At 42.1% G+C, this 19,538-nt stretch overlaps 2 protein-coding genes across 7 annotated transcripts in view; both read left to right on the top strand.

Moving 5' to 3' along the window:
- The window catches only part of chd5 (chromodomain helicase DNA binding protein 5), a 54,353-nt gene extending 39,721 nt beyond the window's left edge, over window positions 1–14,632 (top strand). For 3 of the 4 annotated variants that reach the window (XM_039798250.1, XM_039798249.1, XM_039798251.1), the window contains exons 29-40: window positions 2,112–2,256; window positions 3,172–3,331; window positions 3,739–3,818; window positions 4,048–4,243; window positions 4,343–4,432; window positions 4,563–4,715; window positions 5,403–5,511; window positions 5,722–5,854; window positions 6,038–6,233; window positions 7,370–7,533; window positions 9,719–9,845; window positions 11,747–14,632. In XM_039798250.1, coding sequence (XP_039654184.1) covers window positions 2,112–2,256; window positions 3,172–3,331; window positions 3,739–3,818; window positions 4,048–4,243; window positions 4,343–4,432; window positions 4,563–4,715; window positions 5,403–5,511; window positions 5,722–5,854; window positions 6,038–6,233; window positions 7,370–7,533; window positions 9,719–9,845; window positions 11,747–11,874 — 1,681 coding nt within the window. In that variant the 3' untranslated portion in view covers window positions 11,875–14,632. Of the gene's footprint in view, window positions 1–2,111; window positions 2,257–3,171; window positions 3,332–3,738; window positions 3,819–4,047; window positions 4,244–4,342; window positions 4,433–4,562; window positions 4,716–5,402; window positions 5,512–5,721; window positions 5,855–6,037; window positions 6,234–7,369; window positions 7,534–9,718; window positions 9,846–11,478; window positions 11,563–11,746 lie in introns of all 4 variants that reach the window. The other variant, XM_039798252.1, reaches the window with a different exon arrangement.
- A 2,759-nt stretch (window positions 14,633–17,391) lies between these two features.
- arhgef10la (Rho guanine nucleotide exchange factor (GEF) 10-like a) overlaps window positions 17,392–19,538 on the top strand; it is a 131,277-nt gene continuing 129,130 nt past the window's right edge. For all 3 annotated transcript variants that reach the window (XM_039797920.1, XM_039797922.1, XM_039797919.1), the window contains exon 1: window positions 17,392–17,842. The gene's annotated coding sequence lies outside the window, so the exon portion shown is untranslated. The remainder of the gene's footprint in view (window positions 17,843–19,538) is intronic.

Raw genomic sequence — 19,538 nt, 5'->3', positions numbered from 1 at the left:
TTATCTTCACTCAAGTATCTGCGTGCGAAAGTTGCCGGACGCCACAATCTTCTGAACGTAGCCATTCTGAGAAATACAGAGAGAGTTGTGTGGAGCTGATAGTCTTAATTAGCTTTGTGTCAACTCATTTGGCAATGGCTTGAATGTAACGGACATTCATTATTATCAAAAAGTTACGCTCTAAAGCTTTAACACTGTGTTTAATTTAATTTAATTTAATTTAATTTAATTTATTTATTCATAAGGACAATGCTCATTAGTCAACAGTACCGTAAATGTGCCAGAGCCAACTGAAGTACTTTGGTGAGATGTTTTGAGACCAGAGCAACAGGAAACAGCAAGACGGATAAAATGTACTGACAGAAGACAACAAGACGCCATAACGACAGCAACAAAATAAGCATTCTCAAGAAGCCATGCAGAGCAACAGGAAACAGCAAGACAGTAGTACTGTAATATATCAACAGTATCCACATTCATCAACAGTATCCACACTTGCATGTAGCCATGGAAGCAAGCATTACCAAGCAACAAGACACAGCCACGCAACACTGATTATAGCCATTTTCTGTGTTCCCGCTATTATCTTGCTATTATTATGACCACGACCACTACGACTACTACTGTTATTTTTCCATATTACTTATTTCTCACGTCACCAATTACTTCTGCTACTACTAAAGCTACTAATGCTATAGCGCAAAAACTACTTATATTTACTCTCCTGCTCTCGCCCTAGACACATCCGACTAATAAGAGGAGGGAACGTTCTTGCGTGTGTTTGTAGTGATGCATTTTGGTCCGCTTGGATTTTAAACTATAGGTGTGAAAACGCCCTTAGTCCTCATTGTAAAACTACTACTGCTACTAGTGTGTTAGTGTGACACCATTATGTATAAACCATCAAAAATACACTGTAAAGGCGCTGACACACCAACCCGATCATCGGCCGTCGGACAGTCTGGCGAGATCAGTGACTCGAGTCTGTTCGGTGTGTTCCATGCCGTCGTCAGTCGGAGGAGCTGTCGGCGTTCATTTGGGACGATTTGACATGTTGAATCAGCCAGCGGGCAGTCGGACTCAATGACCAATCTGATTGGTGGAGTGCTAACCCGGAAATAACGAGCGGGATGAGCGTGACGAACGCCTCTCAAAATCTGACGAAAATCTTTTAAACTGACCTTTGTCTGAAATGAAGACAGATTCAGCAACTGCGTGGCCTATTTATCGCTAAAAATGTTTTCACAAATGCGTTTTCGGTGAACTATTTCCTTAAAAAACGAGATCGTATTCTGGGAGAAGCCAGACCCACGTGACGCGTTCGTCCAATCAGCTGCCGGTTTTCATTTTTTGGGCGACAATACAGATTAGCGCCGCCTGCTGTTATGGAGACTAGGGGTGGGAATCACCAGAGACCTCACGATACGATATCATCCCGATACTTAGGTCACGATACGATATTATTGCGATTTTAAACATATTGCAATATTCTGCGATATATTGCAAGGTATTACATTTTTTCCAACTTTTTCCAATTTCAAATGATGTCCCCAAAAGGACAATTTTGTCAACATCTTATCTAAAAAGATATATTTCTCTGTTTGTTCATCTCACTTCAATTATATTGCTACAAAATGGGATTGTCAAGCAGACAAACTGACCAACACATATGTTATTAAAGATCGATACTTGGCATCTGTGTATCGATACAGTATTGCCACGAAAAATATCGCGATACTATGCTGTATCGATTTTTTCCCCCACCCCTAACGGAGACGTATTACGTCTCACGCACGCGCAGAACGTAGAGCTCAAGTCGGCGTCGCTTCACTGTGTTCCGAGGCACTTTTTTTGACGAACTCGGGGAGGCAGTTCTGCCGACGGTCGGCCATCGGGTTGGTGTGTCAGAGCCTTAACACATACAAAACCAAAAAGAACCAAAATGAAAACACCAATCATTTATACGTCCTTCTTATACTTTAAACCTCTGCTACTGATAGTACAAGGGCTTCTCCTAGTAGTGCTGTTTAGAACATGGTGTTAGTGCTGGTAACCACAGAGGAATCCCTCTTGTCACGTGTAGTGTGAAGTGTTTTTTTTCTCTCCACCAGGGCCTATGTGTCTCTGTTCATGAGACATCTATGTGAGCCAGGGGCCGACGGAGCAGAGACCTTTGCTGATGGCGTCCCACGTGAGGGACTGTCTCGTCAGCATGTTCTCACCAGGATCGGAGTCATGTCCCTTGTCAGGAAAAAGGTACTGGTTATTCAACCAAAGACGTCTTTAACACAGAATAACAAGTTCTGCTGGGGCACTGTGGGATTAGAGAAAGTAGGTCAAAGTCTTCAGGCAGAGGCGAATGCAGGCAAGAGGAAAACAAACTTTTTTTTTTTACCAACATAACGTTACAAACCACAAATTTGGATGTTTTGTTGGTTTTGTTTGCCATGTCTACACCGGGGTAAGGGCATAGACTAACAAATGTTTTCTGGAGTTTGAGCTCCTCAGCTTTATGTTTAGTTTTTTAGTAACTTCTAGCTTGTTTCAAACTGGGGATTTACCTAATCTGGTTGCACCGTTAAAACTTCAGAAATATCTTACCTAGTAAAGACTTTAGTAATGTGTAAATTGGTTGCTCTGAAACATTTGTAGCACTGGCCAATCAAAAGCAGTTAACTATGTAAACAGGAAGTAAGCTGTACAGTTCCAAAAAGGTGGCTGCAGTTTTAGGGGGCTAAACGATATATTAAACCTACCTGCCAATCCTTTGTAAATGTAGGTATCACTTAGTGCAATACGTTTTGATTTAGTGATGTTCATCTCTACAAAGTAAACACAAAGTATGTATCATATTTTGAACTTGCATTTGTATTGATTGCATTATGGTATTACTATTAGTGTTTGTTTCTACCTGCTCAGGGACAGCAGATGGAAATGCATTAGTAGTTAGCTAAATCTGGTACAATTTCTCCCTATAAGTGTGAGATTAATGTGTTTAATTCATGGTTTTTTTCACACGTACCCCGACAAATACATTTGTTACAATTATACGGACAAATTAAAATAAAACTACTGGTTCAGTATGCCACATATTTGAGGAAAGAAGCTGTCCCATGTAAGAGTAGGATTTTCCTTTATTACAGTTGAGCCAATGTCTTTTTTTTTTTGTAGGTGCAAGAGTTTGAGCATGTAAATGGAAAGCTGAGTTCTCCGGATCTGATTCCCATCGGCATGGAGCTGAAGAAGCTGACGGAGAGTTTATCTTCTGATCCCAACACCCCTGTGCCAGCCAGCCCTGTTGCTACACAGCCTGGCACTCCCGTCCCCTCAGGTCAGAACAAAGTAGAGCTTTGATTCTCTGGCCGAACCAGATTGGGCTCGATCCGACCTTCCGTGTTCGGGCTGGGCTGTAATTTCTCAAAATCTCCCCCGGCTTAAAATGGGTCGGGTTCACGCGAATTCTCCTTATTTTTTTAATATCAGTTATGTCATGAAAAATGTAAGGGCTGTGTCCTGCTGTGTGTGACTGCCATCTTCTGGATATCTTGGACAGAAACCGTGCAGGTTCATGTAGGGTCGGGCCTGATTTTGTTTTTGGGCCCGATCGTAGCTCTAGAACAAAGAGTGCTGTCATGATTTATTTTTTATCTGTCATGTAAAATGAATGCTCAGAACAAGTTTTTTCCTAAAAAAAAAAAAAGAAAAGAGTTTGAGTTGTTGTTGTTTTCTGGACTGTAGAGAAAAATGAGTCTCTCTCGGGTACCGCTGAAGACAAGGAGACCGCAGAGCAAGATAGCAAGAAACTGTCAGAGCAGGAAGTGAGTCCTTTTTTCCCTTCCACTATCCATCACTGTCATTCTGTTCCCCCTTTATTGTCTTGTCCATCTTCTCATGGTTCATCGCACTTTAACTACACTCGTCTTATCATCTTCAGAAGACGCGTCTGTCAAACTTAGACACCTTTTAACTTGTCTCTCTCTGCCCTCTACCAACTTTCTCCCTCCTCCTCCTCCTCCTGTTGCCCTGTGTGTTATTTTCCCTCGGCAGTCTTCCAGTGCAGAGCCAGCATCTGTACCTGAGAAGGCAGCTGACAGCGAGGAGAGCAAGGCCAGCTCAGAGGAGAAAACAGGAGATGAGAGGGACAGAACCGAGTCGCCCTCTGCAAAAACAGAGCCATCTGCCAACCCAAAAGAGTCCGCTTTGAAGCTGTCAGAGCTATCATCCACTCAAACCTCACCTAACAGTGAGCGGTGCATGATGATGTGCTGCAATTCTTCTTCTTTTTCCTGCAAGGTTGTACTTTGTTTAATTGGGTCTTTGTTGTTGTTGTTGTTATCCACAGTGGAGCCCTGCAAAGATACAGAGAAGTCCTCAGAAAAAGGAGATACGGATTCTCCTCTGGCAAAAACTGAAGACAAGGAAAATAAGCCAGGTATACATGCTTGTGAATCTTTGACTCACACCAGTACAATAGCTGTGCTTATTGAAACGAAAAGGAATCTTCAGTGGCAGTCCTTTTATTAAGACATTTCTTTTAAGAGATGGTTCTGTCATTTATGTAGCCGTTGCAGATGATATGAAGAGTGAGGATGCATCGGAGGGTCGATTGAATGGAGACAAAGACACTTTGGATGACATGGATGAGAGCAGGAAAGAGGACAAAAACGGATACAAAGTCAAGTTCATGTTTAATATCGCTGACGGAGGTTTCACAGGTAAGAGCAAGTCGGACTCGTGTTTTGATCCTAAATGAACCGGGCATTGACCAAAGAAGACCACTTAATATATATGAAGTTATACACGAATAGTTCAACGTACAAAAGAATAAACAAAAAACCTAAAATACAAGACACAGAAGTATTTTAATATGAAAAAAGAAAAGCGAGAATAAGCAAATAAATAAATAAATACTCTTGTCCAAAAGGGAGTAGGATGAAGCTAAATGCTTTTCGGGTCTTACCCTTTTTGAAATGTCCGTACCTTTACAGCTTTAATTACAAACATACGTACTATTAACATAATGAATATTACATACTTTACATTTATGACAATCAATTTAGCATTGTGGGCACTTTTTGCACTGTCAAGCGATTTCTTTTTGAACTCTCTCATTACCAGCTAGTTGTTTTTTGCTCCAATTTTTTGTCCAATTCTTTTTTTTTAAATATATGGAGGAACTTACTCACATCTGCATGTTGTGTTTGGGTATTTACCTCCTCTCTCTGTTGTGTGACTCACTACAGGTTGTGTATTTCAGGTGCCACAATGAAACAGCTTTGTTTGCTCATGAATCTTGTTTGTGTTGTTAATTCTGCTCGTACTCCAGGTTATGTGCCGGCAGCATCTTGAATGTTACTTTTTATTCTTGCGAAAACTGTTTGTCTTTATACTTTCGCCGTCAGAGTTGCACACCCTTTGGCAAACCGAGGAGCGGGCGGCGCTGTCTTCTGGAAAGATGCATGACATCTGGCACCGTCGCCATGACTACTGGCTTCTAGCTGGCATCGTTACGTATCCTTTCCCAGATGTAGGAGCGAGAAGCTCAGCATCTGGCAAAGTAATGTAATTACTTATGACCTGGCGGGGGGAGGCTGATATGTACAAACTGTGAGGAGCGATATAAAACTACGTTTTCCACAAACCTATCTTGCTTTGTTATTTGAAGAAGTTTATGAGGCTCCTGTGCTGCATTTGTTTTCCTTGACCGGGAATCTATCTCAGTCACGGCTATGCTCGCTGGCAGGACATTCAGAATGACCCACGTTACGCTATTCTGAACGAGCCCTTCAAGACTGAGATGCATAAGGGCAACTACCTAGAGATGAAGAACAAGTTCCTGGCTCGCCGCTTTAAGGCAATCAAGAGTCTTTATAATTAAAAATAACCACTGAAGGCTGAAATAATTCAAGGATTAAAGGATTTGTTATATCTGAATGCAAATTGAAACATGCGGTCTGGCAAATTGTATCTCCCTCTGCCTGTCACTTCTGTGCTTCATACACACACACTCTCTCTCTCTCTCTCTTTCTCTCTGTAGTTGTTGGAGCAGGCTCTGGTGATTGAGGAGCAGTTGAGGCGGGCAGCCTACCTGAATATGACCCAGGACCCCAGTCACCCAGCCATGGCTCTCAACACTCGCTTCACTGAGGTGGAATGTCTGGCAGAGTCCCACCAGCACCTGTCCAAAGAGTCCCTGGCCGGGAACAAGCCTGCCAATGCCGTGCTGCACAAAGGTCTGCGGGCCTGTTTCGAAAATAGCAACAGTCGTAATTGTCAGAATTCCTGCCTCACCTGCCAAAGGCTGGTAAACTGGGAACAAACAAAAAAATCCTGCACAAATGACATTTACAGGGCAAAGTTAGCCCACCGGTTATCTGTGCAGTGCTATGAATAAAATCAGGTTGTGCATGGAACATTCATTCAAGACGCAAGGGCACTTTTTTAATCTCTTAAAATCCCCCTATAATTATCATAATTTCAAAATGAATGTATTCAAAAAACACATTTCATCAAGTACTAAATATTCTTTCTTTTGGTGTCTTTTCATATGCTGCTCAATTAGAATAAGATTTTGTGTTTGTGCGCTAAGACTATTTCAACCCCTTTCTAATGCAAATGGTCTTGATTAATCATGTTTCATTTTTTTTTTGTATCCTAAGGCAGTTAACCTGCCTCACTGTTTCTTGTTTCAAGATACAGACAATTGTACAAATGATGTAGAACTGTCTTAAAACAACATGATTTCATTTGCAGTTGTATCCATCTATCAAGACAGTAAATGGAAGTGCATTAAGATGTTTCCACACCACTGATATGTGTAGAGCATCTAACAGGCAGCCAGTAAAGATCCTGTTTGACACAGTGGCTTTTTTTTTCTTTTAATTTGATTCACTGTCAAAAACCTGCTTACAGCGATTAGCAGGAGGAACATTTGAGAATAGGCCAAGACCAACGACTGTACAAAAGGGTTGAAATGTTATCTTTTGAAAATGTTGTTGTCTGCGACCCTTATTGATTTATCTGTCAGTGAAAAACAATTATGGCCTTTAGTTCTTGGAAGTTGTTACAGTAATTTCAGGCTCTGGCTCACACAATTCATTTTGATGATTGAATGATTTGTAGTTATTTACACTCTTTTTATTTATTTTTTTTACATAGGATTTAAATAAACATTTTCATACGGTTTCTCGTTTCCTCACTAAGTGATACTACATGTGAGATAAAATTAGCGTTAACATAAGTAAGACCACTGTGTGTGTGTGTGTGTGTGTGTGTGTGTGTGTGTGTGTGTGTGTGTGTGTGTGTGTGTGTGTGTGTGTGTGTGTGTGTGTGTGTGTGTGTGTGTGTGTGTGTGTGTGATTTCTTACAGTGCTGAACCAGCTGGAGGAACTTCTGAGTGACATGAAAGCTGATGTGACGCGGCTGCCCAACATGCTGTCCAGGATACCGCCGGTGTCGGCCCGTCTGCAGATGTCTGAGAGGAGCATCCTGAGCCGCCTCACCAGCCGAGGGAGCGAGCCTCCACCACAGCAGGTGAGACGAGACACAGCGGGCAAGAAGGTCAGGGTGGCTTCAGAAAACTCTCCTGACAAGCAAGCCATTCTTCGGTAGCAAAAACAAGCCAATACAAGCGGGTCTTGTCTGATTGATTTCCTTAATAAAAAGAGTAGGCTATCTGAACCCATTTGTTTAAAGATTTTTAGCACTAGAAGATGGAGAAGTCTTTTCACTGTTGTCTTGATAAGAATGACTAGTCTCTTTCCTAATGCCACATTTCCACTGCGTGGTACGGCACGGCTCTACTCAACTCAACTCGACTTGCTCTTTTTTTGTTTTTTCCATAGGCGAAAGTTGTGGATAGTACCTGATACCTGGTACTTTTTTTGGTACCAACTCGGTCGAGGTTCCAACCGAGTTGAGCCGATACTAGAAGGTGGAGTCAAAACACTGCAGACTACTGATTGGTCAGAGAGAACCGTCACTAGCGCGACACGGGACATCCTGTACAAACCCGCCATTTTAAAACAGCCAAGCTACCATAGCGACCGCAATTGTTTTATTCACTTGACCCAGATTTAAAAAAAATGTCAGACCACAAAACTACGGCCCACACTACGGCGCACACTACGTGTACACTACGGCGCACACTACGCCAAACACTACGCTGCACACTACGCCAAACACTACGCCGCACACTACGTCACACACTACGCCACACACTACGCCGCACACTACGCCGCACACTACGCCAAACACTACGCCGCACACTACGCCGCACACTACGCCAAACACTACGCCGCACACTACGCCGCACACTACGCCGCACACTACGCCGCACACTACGCCGTACAATTGAAAGGATCCAGCGAGTGTCACGTTGAAGATGATGTCACAGCAGTTTTACACAGCGTCGCTATGGAGGTCAGTTAGGAATCCCGACTATACTGAGGGGGTACTATCTGCAGTAGAAAACAAAATAGAGAAAAGCACATGGTACCAAACGTGAGTCAAAAGGAACCAAACAATGCAGTGGAAATGAGGCATTAATGCTTAGGACAAGTCGTGTTACTATGCAGTGGAGACTGCTGTGGAAACAAGCAGTGGTGGAGGAAGTATTCAGATCCTTTACTTAAATAAAAGTTCTAATACCACACTGTAAAAATATTCTGTTACAAGTAAAAGTCCCGCATTGAAAATGTTACTTAAGTAAAAGTATGTATGCATCATCAGGAAAATCGGTACTCACATTTTAGAAACTGGAAACAATCCAAACAGTTCTGTCAGTCAACTAAGTGTCAGCTAATCATAGGCCTAGACCTGTATATTGTTGGGTGGTTCAGTTTATAATAAAACATCGTATTTTATAAACTACATGTGTTTTGTGTGCAAAAATTTTAATTTGTAAAGTAACTAGTAACTAAAGCTGTCTCTGAAATGTAGCAGAGTAGATGTAGAATGAAAAGAAAGGACTCAAGTAAAGCACAAGTACCTCAAATGTGTACTTAAGTACAGTACTTGAGTAAATGTACTTAGCTACATTCCACCACTGGAAACAAGGCTCACTAAAGTGTGCGGCAGGGCTGAGTACATTTTAGAAATAAAAGGCTATGGCCCAAAAACTTTGAAGTGTTCTGTAGTCACGACTCAGCAACCACATTATTCCTCCAAAAACCTGTGGAGACTCCAACTCCCTATCTATCCCCCATGGAAGACTTTCCCCAGGTGTAATAAAAAGTCTCCCTTAAGTTGTTTACTTTCATCACTGAGCTCCACGGTTCACTCCCAGAGGATTTAACAAAGGCTGTATTGTCTCTTCGCTTTCATCTCTCCTACACCTGTTCACCAGAGTTGAGTGTGTGTGTGTGTGTGTGTGTGTGTGTGTGTGTGAGTGTGTTATTCGCTGTTGTGCAAGAGATCATTTCAGCCAAGCAACGTGATTGGTCATGCATTCTGACTGTGCTTTTTGGGTTGCTATGCCAACTCTTGTCGTAACCAGGGTAACAGCTGGCAATCTAACTTGCTCTCCTTTTGTTATTTTTATTTGCTTGCTTTCCTACAATAGGAAGAAAGCTTTTCAAACCCGCTGAAAGTTGCGTGGAAGAATGAATACGTGCCGTGTCACTTTAACTATAGACAGCTTCCCCTCTCTTTTTATCATCGAAATAGGAGTCGTGTAAAGTTGTAACATGCAGCAGGATAACTAAAGTTTGTTTCTCAGCCTTTTAGCCAGGGTGGGTTTGGCTGCTCCCAGATGTACAGCAGCAGCTTTGGTGGAGGATTCAGAGGACCGGGTGGACAGCCCATGGTCAACTACAGTCAGATGCCTCTGGGACCCTACATCAGCGGTATGGATCCACATTTATAGTAGGATGTTGTACAGTAGCATAGGTAAAACAGGTGCGACTGGAGATTGTTCATGCAACTTACATTATTTGCTAACTGAAATTAAGCTGTCAATAAACTGATATAAATCAATCGTTTTTGTCAAAGAAGACATTTCCACGTATGGCACACGATTACTAAATCAGAATTTGACATGTATTCCAGTGTACAACACATGCCAATTTGTGTAATAGATGAGGCCACTCCGCTAACTTTTTTGGATGGTTGCTAAATTGAATTTGATGTGAGGTGCCAACCCGTTCTCACTCCCACCTCGTCACGTACTGACGCTTGGTCAGTGGCTCTCAGCGTCAGATACCGACGCCAAAAATCACCCTTTAGCGTCTGTATGGAACGCACCGGGCAGAGCAGCAGCTCAGCCGCAGCGCTGTAAGATGATGTTGTATGTACAGTAGCGATTAGTATGAAAGACTCGTATGAAAGTATGAAAAATCCGCATAAGGAGGCAGGTTGGGGTGGTGGATGGGTCAAACAACACAGCCTTCCCCCCAGGAGGCTGAGGTTTGTGTACTGTTGTTGTCCCACGTGTCACTTACACCTACATGTTTTGACCCCACCAACAATCGTTCCCTAACCATAGTCTATATCCACGACGTTCCACTCCCGGGATTGATCCAGTGGCGTGGGCTGGATGTCTGTTTCCTTTTTTATTTTATTTTTTATTTTAAACGTTAGATTAATGAGGACTATACTATACTTAACTGCTCCTCAGATCTCTGCAGGGTAAATCCAGACAGCTAGCTAGACTATCTGTCCAATCTGAGTTTTCTGTTGCACGACTAAAACAACTTTTGAACGTACACACGTTCCACCAAAACAAGTTGCTTCCCGAGGCTATTTTGCCGTGGCACCGTGGCTCCGTCTGGCGCTTGGTGCAGGACGTGACGATTGTGATTGGTTTAAAGAAATGGCAATAAACCAGAACAGGTTTTTCTCCCATCCCGGGAATGCTGTGTGGACTAGCCAGACCCTCCTCCGCAGCGCTGTAGAGGAAGGTCTGGCAATGTGAGACAACCCTAACAATAACTAAGTGGTTTTGCCCTGCACGTTGAAATATGAAACCAAATCAGTCCCGATCCAGAGCGTCAAAAAGTGACGCCAAGAGTCCCGACCATGCCCGTTGAAAAATGGCGCCAAAAGGGGTACCCAGAGCGTAAAATATCGCCGCAGATAGGATTACATTGGTATAAGTTGAAAGCCCCCTGCGTCTGACTGAGATGCTGAAGGAGACTTTTTGCTTCAGTAACTAACGCACCGCACCACGCGCTGGGAGTGAGACTGTGTTGGAGGTGCAATGAATTTAAAGGATCATTCTGGTTTATGACAGCTTAGGTCTTATTTTGATCTTTCTAATAATTAGATTTTCTTTACCAAGTTCATTGCTGCGATCTGGAACGCGACACCATCTAAAACATTATCTGTAGTATCACACCCACAGAGACGTCAGATAAAAAAAAAAAACATGCATTCAGACGATCATGCATGTTTTATACGAACCCCCGGGTGAGTTAAACGTATTTGAGTAATAATTTCAATTCCTTTGTTTTCTCTTCCAAACTGTCCCATCTACCACAGCTTACAGACCGACGTCCTTATTCAACTTTGACCTATCTTACTTACCTTAGTTGCATACACAATGGGGGTTTGCAGTCATTTTGGGTATGCTCACTTTCAGTTTTTGTTTTTTAATAAGATTCTGAAGTTACTGTGCTTGTTCTGTTTGAAAAACCACTGCATCAAAAGCTTTTTAAATGTCATAATTCTCACTACAATATGCTACAAAAAGTAGATATTTATTTAGTCAAAATGAAGCACTAAAATATGAAGTGTCTTTCCTCTTTAGTGTCCTCGAATGGCCCTCCACCCCCTACAAGCCATCTGGACAAGAAGTCACTTGACTCCTTGAGAGACGTGGCTACGCCTGACCTCAAGTCAGGCAAACCTAGTGATGTCATCTGTATTGAGGACTAGGCCAGCTCTGTAATAAACTGACCTGAGGTCAGAAACTCCCAGGGATGGAATCTGTGTGGATGACAGCTGCCCATCTCTTCCGCCACATCCTCCTCTTTCTCCTGCTCCTTCCTGACTTAAAAATCTACAAAGTCAAGCTCTCTGAGGCGATTCACTTTTTTTGATTAATGCAGATGTATCTATCTTAACAATTGCACTTTCATCTTTCAAGGATCTTATAGACGTATTTCAGTAGATGTTTGCTTTTGCTAACCTGTGCGGGAGGGCCCGAGGAAAATGATGCAGCTTTTCTGAAAGGAGTTTTATTTTCAGCACTGTAGGGCGAAACTCAAGCAAGTTGGCATGACAGAGTTTGCGATGCTCTTGATTGGGGCTCATTCTAATCATGGAATGTGTGTTTTGTTCGCGCCGGCCTCCACTTCTGCATTTTACCCATCTGCCTATTCACTCTGTACACTGTGACTGTGCCCCACTGGAACGTATTCCCTGTGAAGAGGAGTTAAAGACGCCTTCAGTCATAGTTTGATAGGAGATAGTTTTTTTTTCCGAGGGGCCACTATTGTTACTTTCAAATGAATATGTGTTTTGTCATTCATGTAGTAACCAGTGGATAAAGTATTGATTTGAAAGCATCAAAAAAGCTATTATCATGTATGCAGTAGCTGGACACAGTCTGTCTGAATCCTCTAAAGACTGCCACCCACTGGTAATTTGGAGAAAGTCATCTCCGCAAAACCTGCAGATACACATGACTGCAGTACCAGTAACCTGTGAGGGTTGGCTTCTTGTACTGTATATACTCAGAGACTGCTGTTTATTTTACCTCACATACGTCTAATCATAGTGAATATGTATACATACACGGATGAAATCAGGAGCCTGGCTTGACGTTGTACATGAAGATCGAGCAGAGGAGAAAAAGCTGCAGGAGTGGCAAAAATGATTTTTTTAACGCATTTCAGAGAAGTATTTCTGTGTATGGTACAATATTTGTGATTCTTATTATATTTGAATGTTAGTAGTGGCTGTAGAGCTTAACCCTGGGGCCTTGGCCAGTGGGACTGCACTATAAACAGGAACTCATCTGGTTTACATCCACATTCAGGGCTTTAATGTTCAGGCCTAACTGCGAACAGAGTCCTGAGTGGAGAGTGGCTTTCCCCCCCCCTCCCCCCTCCCCCACCTCCCTTACGTACATCCAAGGGACTTGCCCAGTTCCCTTTCAATGTTAGAACTGAATAAGAACATATGTGCTTATGGCGCAGTGTCACTTTAAGTATTTGTCGCAAAATGAGCTTTTGTTTGCTTCTCTTTATGTTAAGGTGAAATAAGATGCCATTAAAGAAGATGATGCAGTATGATGCAGTGTATTTCCTCCACACAGGTGAAGACTGTAATTGGTTGTGTCACAGTCCAAACCTACATTTGCCGGAATATTCTCTGTACGTCAGCTTCTAAGGACCAATGTTGCACAGCATTACTCTTTAGATAAAGTCTTCACTTCCAGTCTCCGCGGTTATTTTTTGGGCTCCTTTGAGAGTGCTACTATTGCTTTACCTGGTGTGAAGACACATTAGCATGGTCTAGCTACATATCTTGTCCATTCCATCTACTACTATTATGTGCTAAAGTGGCTGTCCACTAAGACAAACAATATTTTATAAATTCAAGCTTACTGTAATTCCTTTTCTATGAAGGCATTTGCTCGAATGTTTGGACTCAAAGTGCAAATTGTTGTTGACATATTTATCTTTTTCCTTTCTTTTTCCAAAGACCAGTGGCATTACCTGTTTGTATTATTATCACCATTGACAGCACTTATTTGACTTTGTTGGGATGCCGATTGTGATTGGACTAATCTAAAAGAAGAAGAGGCAGTGTTGTACAGTGTTGGTGAGTGTATTTTCTTACTCTCCTTTTGCAACTTCAAATGGTTGTCCGGAGGTGCTCTCTTCTGACTCCTTTTCACACAACACACTTTAACTTAGTACTAAAATTCAGTTTCAGCCCTTTATCGGACGGATTTTCGAAGCACCATGAAATGAACATTGAAGTGCATCATATCAGCGTTTGCGCTACTCTTTGTTAGTGTTTATCAGTGCTGTTATTGTTCATTGTGTTTCTGTCCATGCCATCCATTACTTGACCATGACATGTATTCGGTTGCTTGACAGATAGAACCTCAGAAACATGTAAATACTTGAAAGATTTTTCAGAGAAAAGTCCATCTCATACAGATTTACGTATCAAACTGGAAAATAAAAGATGAATGTCTGCTGGATGCTGTTGCCATAGAACTGCAGAGTGCGCCATATGCGCTCATTAATCAAAACCATGTCCCTTCCCCCCCGCCCCCTCTGGAGTGATGACGGCGAGACAACGTCAAAAACACGATACTCCAATGAAATGCAATCAAACTGAAGTCAGTCATGAATGTAATGTCTGTTAGAAAAAAAAGGCTTCAGTCTAATACTATAAATATGTTAACAATGTATGTACATGCTTATTAACATGGCTTCAAAAGCTACCAAAAGACCCTGATTAAAGGCACCTTTGTTGCAGTGAATGCACAGCATGTGAAGCGTCATGGCGGTTCACTTTGGGGAGGCGGCGGTGTATCTAGCATTTAGAGACAACGAGCTCCAAGCAGTGTAATGGTTCTGATATTTGTGCTGTATAGCAAATTGAATGAAAAAAAAAAAAAAAGTGAATTTCTGTGTATTTGTTCAATGTGTTTTAATAAATCTTCTGGACAACAGTGACATTGTGTGATCGTTCCCTTGTAGTTTAGCCTGCAGCCGAATGAATGAATCATTGAGTTGAGGAGGGCTTCAGATTTAATAAAGGCAATTGACCATCTTGACTTGACCTCACACATAAGTCTTGTGTTCATTGTGCAGCGTCTTCCAGCGCCACAATCTGCACTGCTGTATACAGTACAGGCCAAAAGTTTGGACACACCTTCTCCTTCATATGCGTTTCCTTTTATTTTCATGACTATTTACATTGTAGATTCTCACTGAAAGCATCAAAACTATGAATGAACACATGAATGATGTACTTAACAAAAAAGTGTGAAATAACTGAAAACATGTCTTATATTTTAGATTCTTCAAAGTAGCCACCCTTTGCTTTTTTATTAATAAGGGAAAAAATTCCACTAATTAACCCTGACAAGGCACACCTGTGAAGTGAAAACTATTTCAGGTGACTACCTCATGAAGCTCATTGAGAGAACACCAAGGGTTTGCAGAGTTATTAAAATAAGCAAAGGGTGGCTACTTTGAAGAATCTAAAATATAAGACATGTTTTCAGTTATTTCACACTTTTTTGTTAAGTACATAATTCCATATGTGTTCATTCATAGTTTTGATGCCTTCAGTGAGAATCTACAATGTAAATAGTCATGAAAATAAAGAAACACATTGAATGAGAAGGTGTGTCCAAACTTTTGGCCTGTACTGTATGTGAGAGGCAGTAACGGAAGCACTGGTGTGGTTAGGGAGGGACAAAAATAGCAGACAGAAGCCATTCACGGAGTAGTCGCAGACGATTTAAAAGACAAAAGAGGAATAAAGAAATACTTAGATCCTGAACAAAAGCTTGAGAAACTCTCAAACTGAAACCAGACGATGCTTCATTTGTTTCAGATAAAGTAACTTTAGCCGACCACAGCCTGTACTCCAGGTTTTATGTTCTGCTGTCCCTGATGTACATTGTTTTATGCAAACTTCAGTGTTTTTTAGCGTATGTCTTTACATATTTTCTACTATATTTCATTAGTTTGGTATGTTAAGTTTTTGTTTTGTTTTTCACCTGGCCGTGAGACAAATTTCCCCTTGGGCACAATAAAGTTAAAGTTGCATGGTAGCTGCTGTGTAACTTAATAAGTGATCCGATCAGAAACTATTGCATTATGAAATCACTACTTTGGCCAATGTATGGCCCACAGAAATAAACTAAAAGGGATGGTAAATAGACTTTTTTTTTTCAACTGCAGCATCTTTTAGAGAGTGCTTTAATTGCTATTTTTGCATCAGTAAAACTAGCAATTTAAGATAATGCAATCCTATCATTATATTTCTTTTCAAGTTGGATACCACCCCACTAACAAAGAACGTTTAGGGAACGTTGGGGAACGTTAGTTTTTGGTTCTCTAAAGGTTAGTTCGAACCAAACCAAAAACTAAAGTTTAGGGAACGTTCCCTCAGGGTTATAACGTTCCCTAAACCTTAGGGGAACCAACCAAATGAAACGTTCATCTACACATTACATACTTTATCATTCCAATATGCATCTTGCACAATACATTTGCACTATTACTTTGCACTCTACATCCTTATCTATTTTGTATTTTGTTTATTCTTCTTTGTAAATTAAAGTTTTAAATCCCATCAAGTTTGCCTGTTCATTCCTTCCTGCTAATATATAATAATTCATTCCTGCTCATGCAGACGGTTTAAAGTAATAATACAATTAGTATGATTGTTAAAGGTTAGGGGAATGTAAAAAAGAACGTTAGGGGAACGTTCCCTGAAGGTTGTAACCAAAAACGAACGTTCCCAGAACGTTCAACCAACTTTCCATAATAACCAAAACACAACCAAAACACAACCAAACCTAACCTTCAGGGAACGTTCGCGCAACCAAAAACGAACGTTCCCAGAACGTTCTGGGAACCAAAAATTCTGGGCAGGGTGCTTATTTAATGTTTTTTAGTACAACGGTATCAGCTCATTTTCAGACACTCATAAACACACACAGTTAACATAATCAGCAAAATGACGACGGCATGAAGTTTGTGCAGCATATTCATTCTATATTCTTAGGTTTCATTCATTATACTCAGACCTTTACTTCATGTTCTAAGAGTTCTCAATATTCTCATGAATTATTTCCTGAATGCAATACATTACATTATAAGATATATAATAATGTATCTAGCTTAATGTATGTGTTGAATGAACACGGTACTCTTTTCTTTTATGCGTCCTTTGTCATATCATATTGTGCAATGTGTTCATTAAAAAAATAATGCTTCTGATGCTTTTTCATATGCTTGCATCAAACATTTTCATTAAAGCTTCTTACAACAGTCAGTGCTTATATTTTTGATACAAAAAATATTATTTTGTAACAAAGTATCATTTTTTAAATTCTTATCAAATGTGTCAGATGTATTGCTCCAATTCCTTTTTTTTTCCTTTGGCTGCTCCCTTCAAATCTCCTTTGTGTTGATTACCAGACATCAGTTACCACCTTTTCTTCCTAAATCTCAGCCATTAAAGAGAAATTCATTCAGCTGACTCCGGTACAGTATGAACTTCAGTCCCACACGGAAGTGTTTTTCATACAGAACTGCCGCTAATTCCGTTTGTCCAACCCACTTCTTCTGTAGAAATCCCCTGATTGGTACACATACGGCCCCCTAGGCTTTTCATTGGCCGCATGCTTGACATTGCCACTCTGCCATTGGTCGGTTGTGTCTGAGAGCCCTCCCCCTGCTTTGTGCTGCTGTCGGGCAGCAGCAGGGGTCTGGAGAGTGGGAGGAGGGAGAAGACCAAAGAAAGGACAGAATGAGACTGGAGAAAGGACACATCTAAAAAAGAGAGGGACAGAGAGTGGAGATAGAGGAAGGAACACAACCAGAGAGGCGAGAGAGAGGTAGAGAGAGAGAAAGAGAGAGAGAGAGAGAGAGAGAGAGAGAGGGGAGGGAGCAAAGAGGGTTAGCTCATCTAGAGCTGCTAGTGCAAACGTGCAGGGGAGAAGTTGTGGGAAAGTAAACAGAACAGGAGAATTCAAATCTGTTTTTCAGCCACTTGCAGCCCTCGCAGGGGACCACAGAGATGCCTGTGCTGGACCCGGCAGCGTGGTAACAACTGAGAGTTTATGGGAGGCTACCAGGATTAAAGTGTCACCAGGGTGCGCCTGGAGCTTCTTGGAGGACATACTACTGAAGACAAGGAGGTGAGAGGCGTATATATTAAACACTTTCCCTCTTTCCTTTCTTCCTTCCTTCCGTTCTGTCTCTCCTCTTTCTCCCTCCTCACTCTCAGCATGGCTAGCATGTTGCAAAGGCAGCCAGCTTTGTCCAAAAGGGGGCTATTGATGGAGTGGAGATGGGGGGGTGGGTGGGTGGGTGGGTGTGCTGGTTTGTGCTTCTCTGTCTCAGTCCCAACAGCCACACAGGAGCAGCTGAGAGGGCAAGGGGAACGTGGAGGAGGAGAGGATGGGAACGGCAGATACCCGTGTGGCCCTTTTGGCAGAGTACACACACACCACCATGGACGATTAAACCATAGCCTGCCTCAGAGAGCCGGCGGGGCCTTGTTGTGATAGCAGCAGTTCCTGAGACAGACACCAGGAAGGTCGAGCGAGAGATTGGCGGCTCGTCCCAGATCCCACACCTCTGGCTGTCTGTTTTCTCACAGCCTCAGGCTATAAAAAGAGCCCGGGCCAGGCCTTAACCATTCCAGTTCGACGGTTGCTTCCCGGAGTACAATAGCCCCTCCCAGGATGGATTTCACGCAGCCTCTATACTCTGAGCAGAATAAAGAGGGGAGACAGGGAGGAGAGGGTTGAGGCAGGGGGGGGGGGGGTGCTAAGGGACCTCTGACCAAGTAATTAGCATTTTGAGCTAGGGCACTGTTTCTGCTTCACTTGCCGGATGTCCAAGTGCCTTTTTTTTTTTTTTTTTATAATTTATTTTTTAGGAAACTCCATGGACTCACTGTATCAGATTTTTGTTCACATTCCAGCACTTCCAACAGTCATTAACAATCCATGCATGCACGCATGGCCTGAAGCTACCACAAAGACTTCACTATCAATGGGAACCACACATTCACCCATACAACAAGTTGCACTCACACAGTCATATGTACACATGCGAGGCCTTGGCGCTCAAGTACACAATCAGTCATTTGATAGTGGTGACACGCCTGCCACATGTTTAAAGGTGTACTGCATTACACACTGATACAATACATCCCTTTAGGAAGGTCAGATCATTAGCTAAGAGGAGATATTCAGGGGCGTTTGTAAGTTGAGGCTTAGCTACAGTATTTTGATGTCCCGCTCGCATCATGCCACCCAAACATGACTTCAAATTCCAAGCCGCAGATTTCAAAGCCAAGGCCACTCCACTTTACTGGATTCTATTTTCATGGGCGATATCTGATTTGACTGGCACATCGAAAGGGGCGGCCACTCCTCTTTTGCACTGATAAAAGTGGGAGCAGGCCTCGCTACCTGTGGCTCTACAATAGCTAACATCAGACAAACACATTGACTGATGTCAACTGACCGTAGGAGTACAAGTTTGGTCACCGCACGTTGCCAAAAACTGAATTGTCAGAGACCGTTTTACAGCTGACATTTTAGATCTGCGTAAGTGTATTTCAAATGACCGTTGTTGTTGTTGTTCGGTACTCTGTGTGGTGTCTCAGCTGTTGTGCTTGTAGTGATACCATCGCCCAAGATGAGGCTGAATTTGGAGGAGATCGATCGTGTCTTCTCGGAACTCGAAGGAAACTTCATCCTGGAGCTTTGACTTTAAAACTAGATTCACCGTTTCAATTAGGACACTTTCGGCTTAGTCTTGACTACGCTAATATGCACAAGTAACGCGCCTGTCGTACAGGATCATCAAAAAAAAAACTAA

This window comes from Perca fluviatilis, chromosome 4 (genome assembly GCF_010015445.1).
Source record: "Perca fluviatilis chromosome 4, GENO_Pfluv_1.0, whole genome shotgun sequence".
Taxonomy (NCBI): Eukaryota; Metazoa; Chordata; class Actinopteri; order Perciformes; family Percidae; genus Perca; species Perca fluviatilis.
Note: the sequence above shows the minus strand (reverse complement) of the source record. Positions and strands in the feature narration are given on the sequence as shown.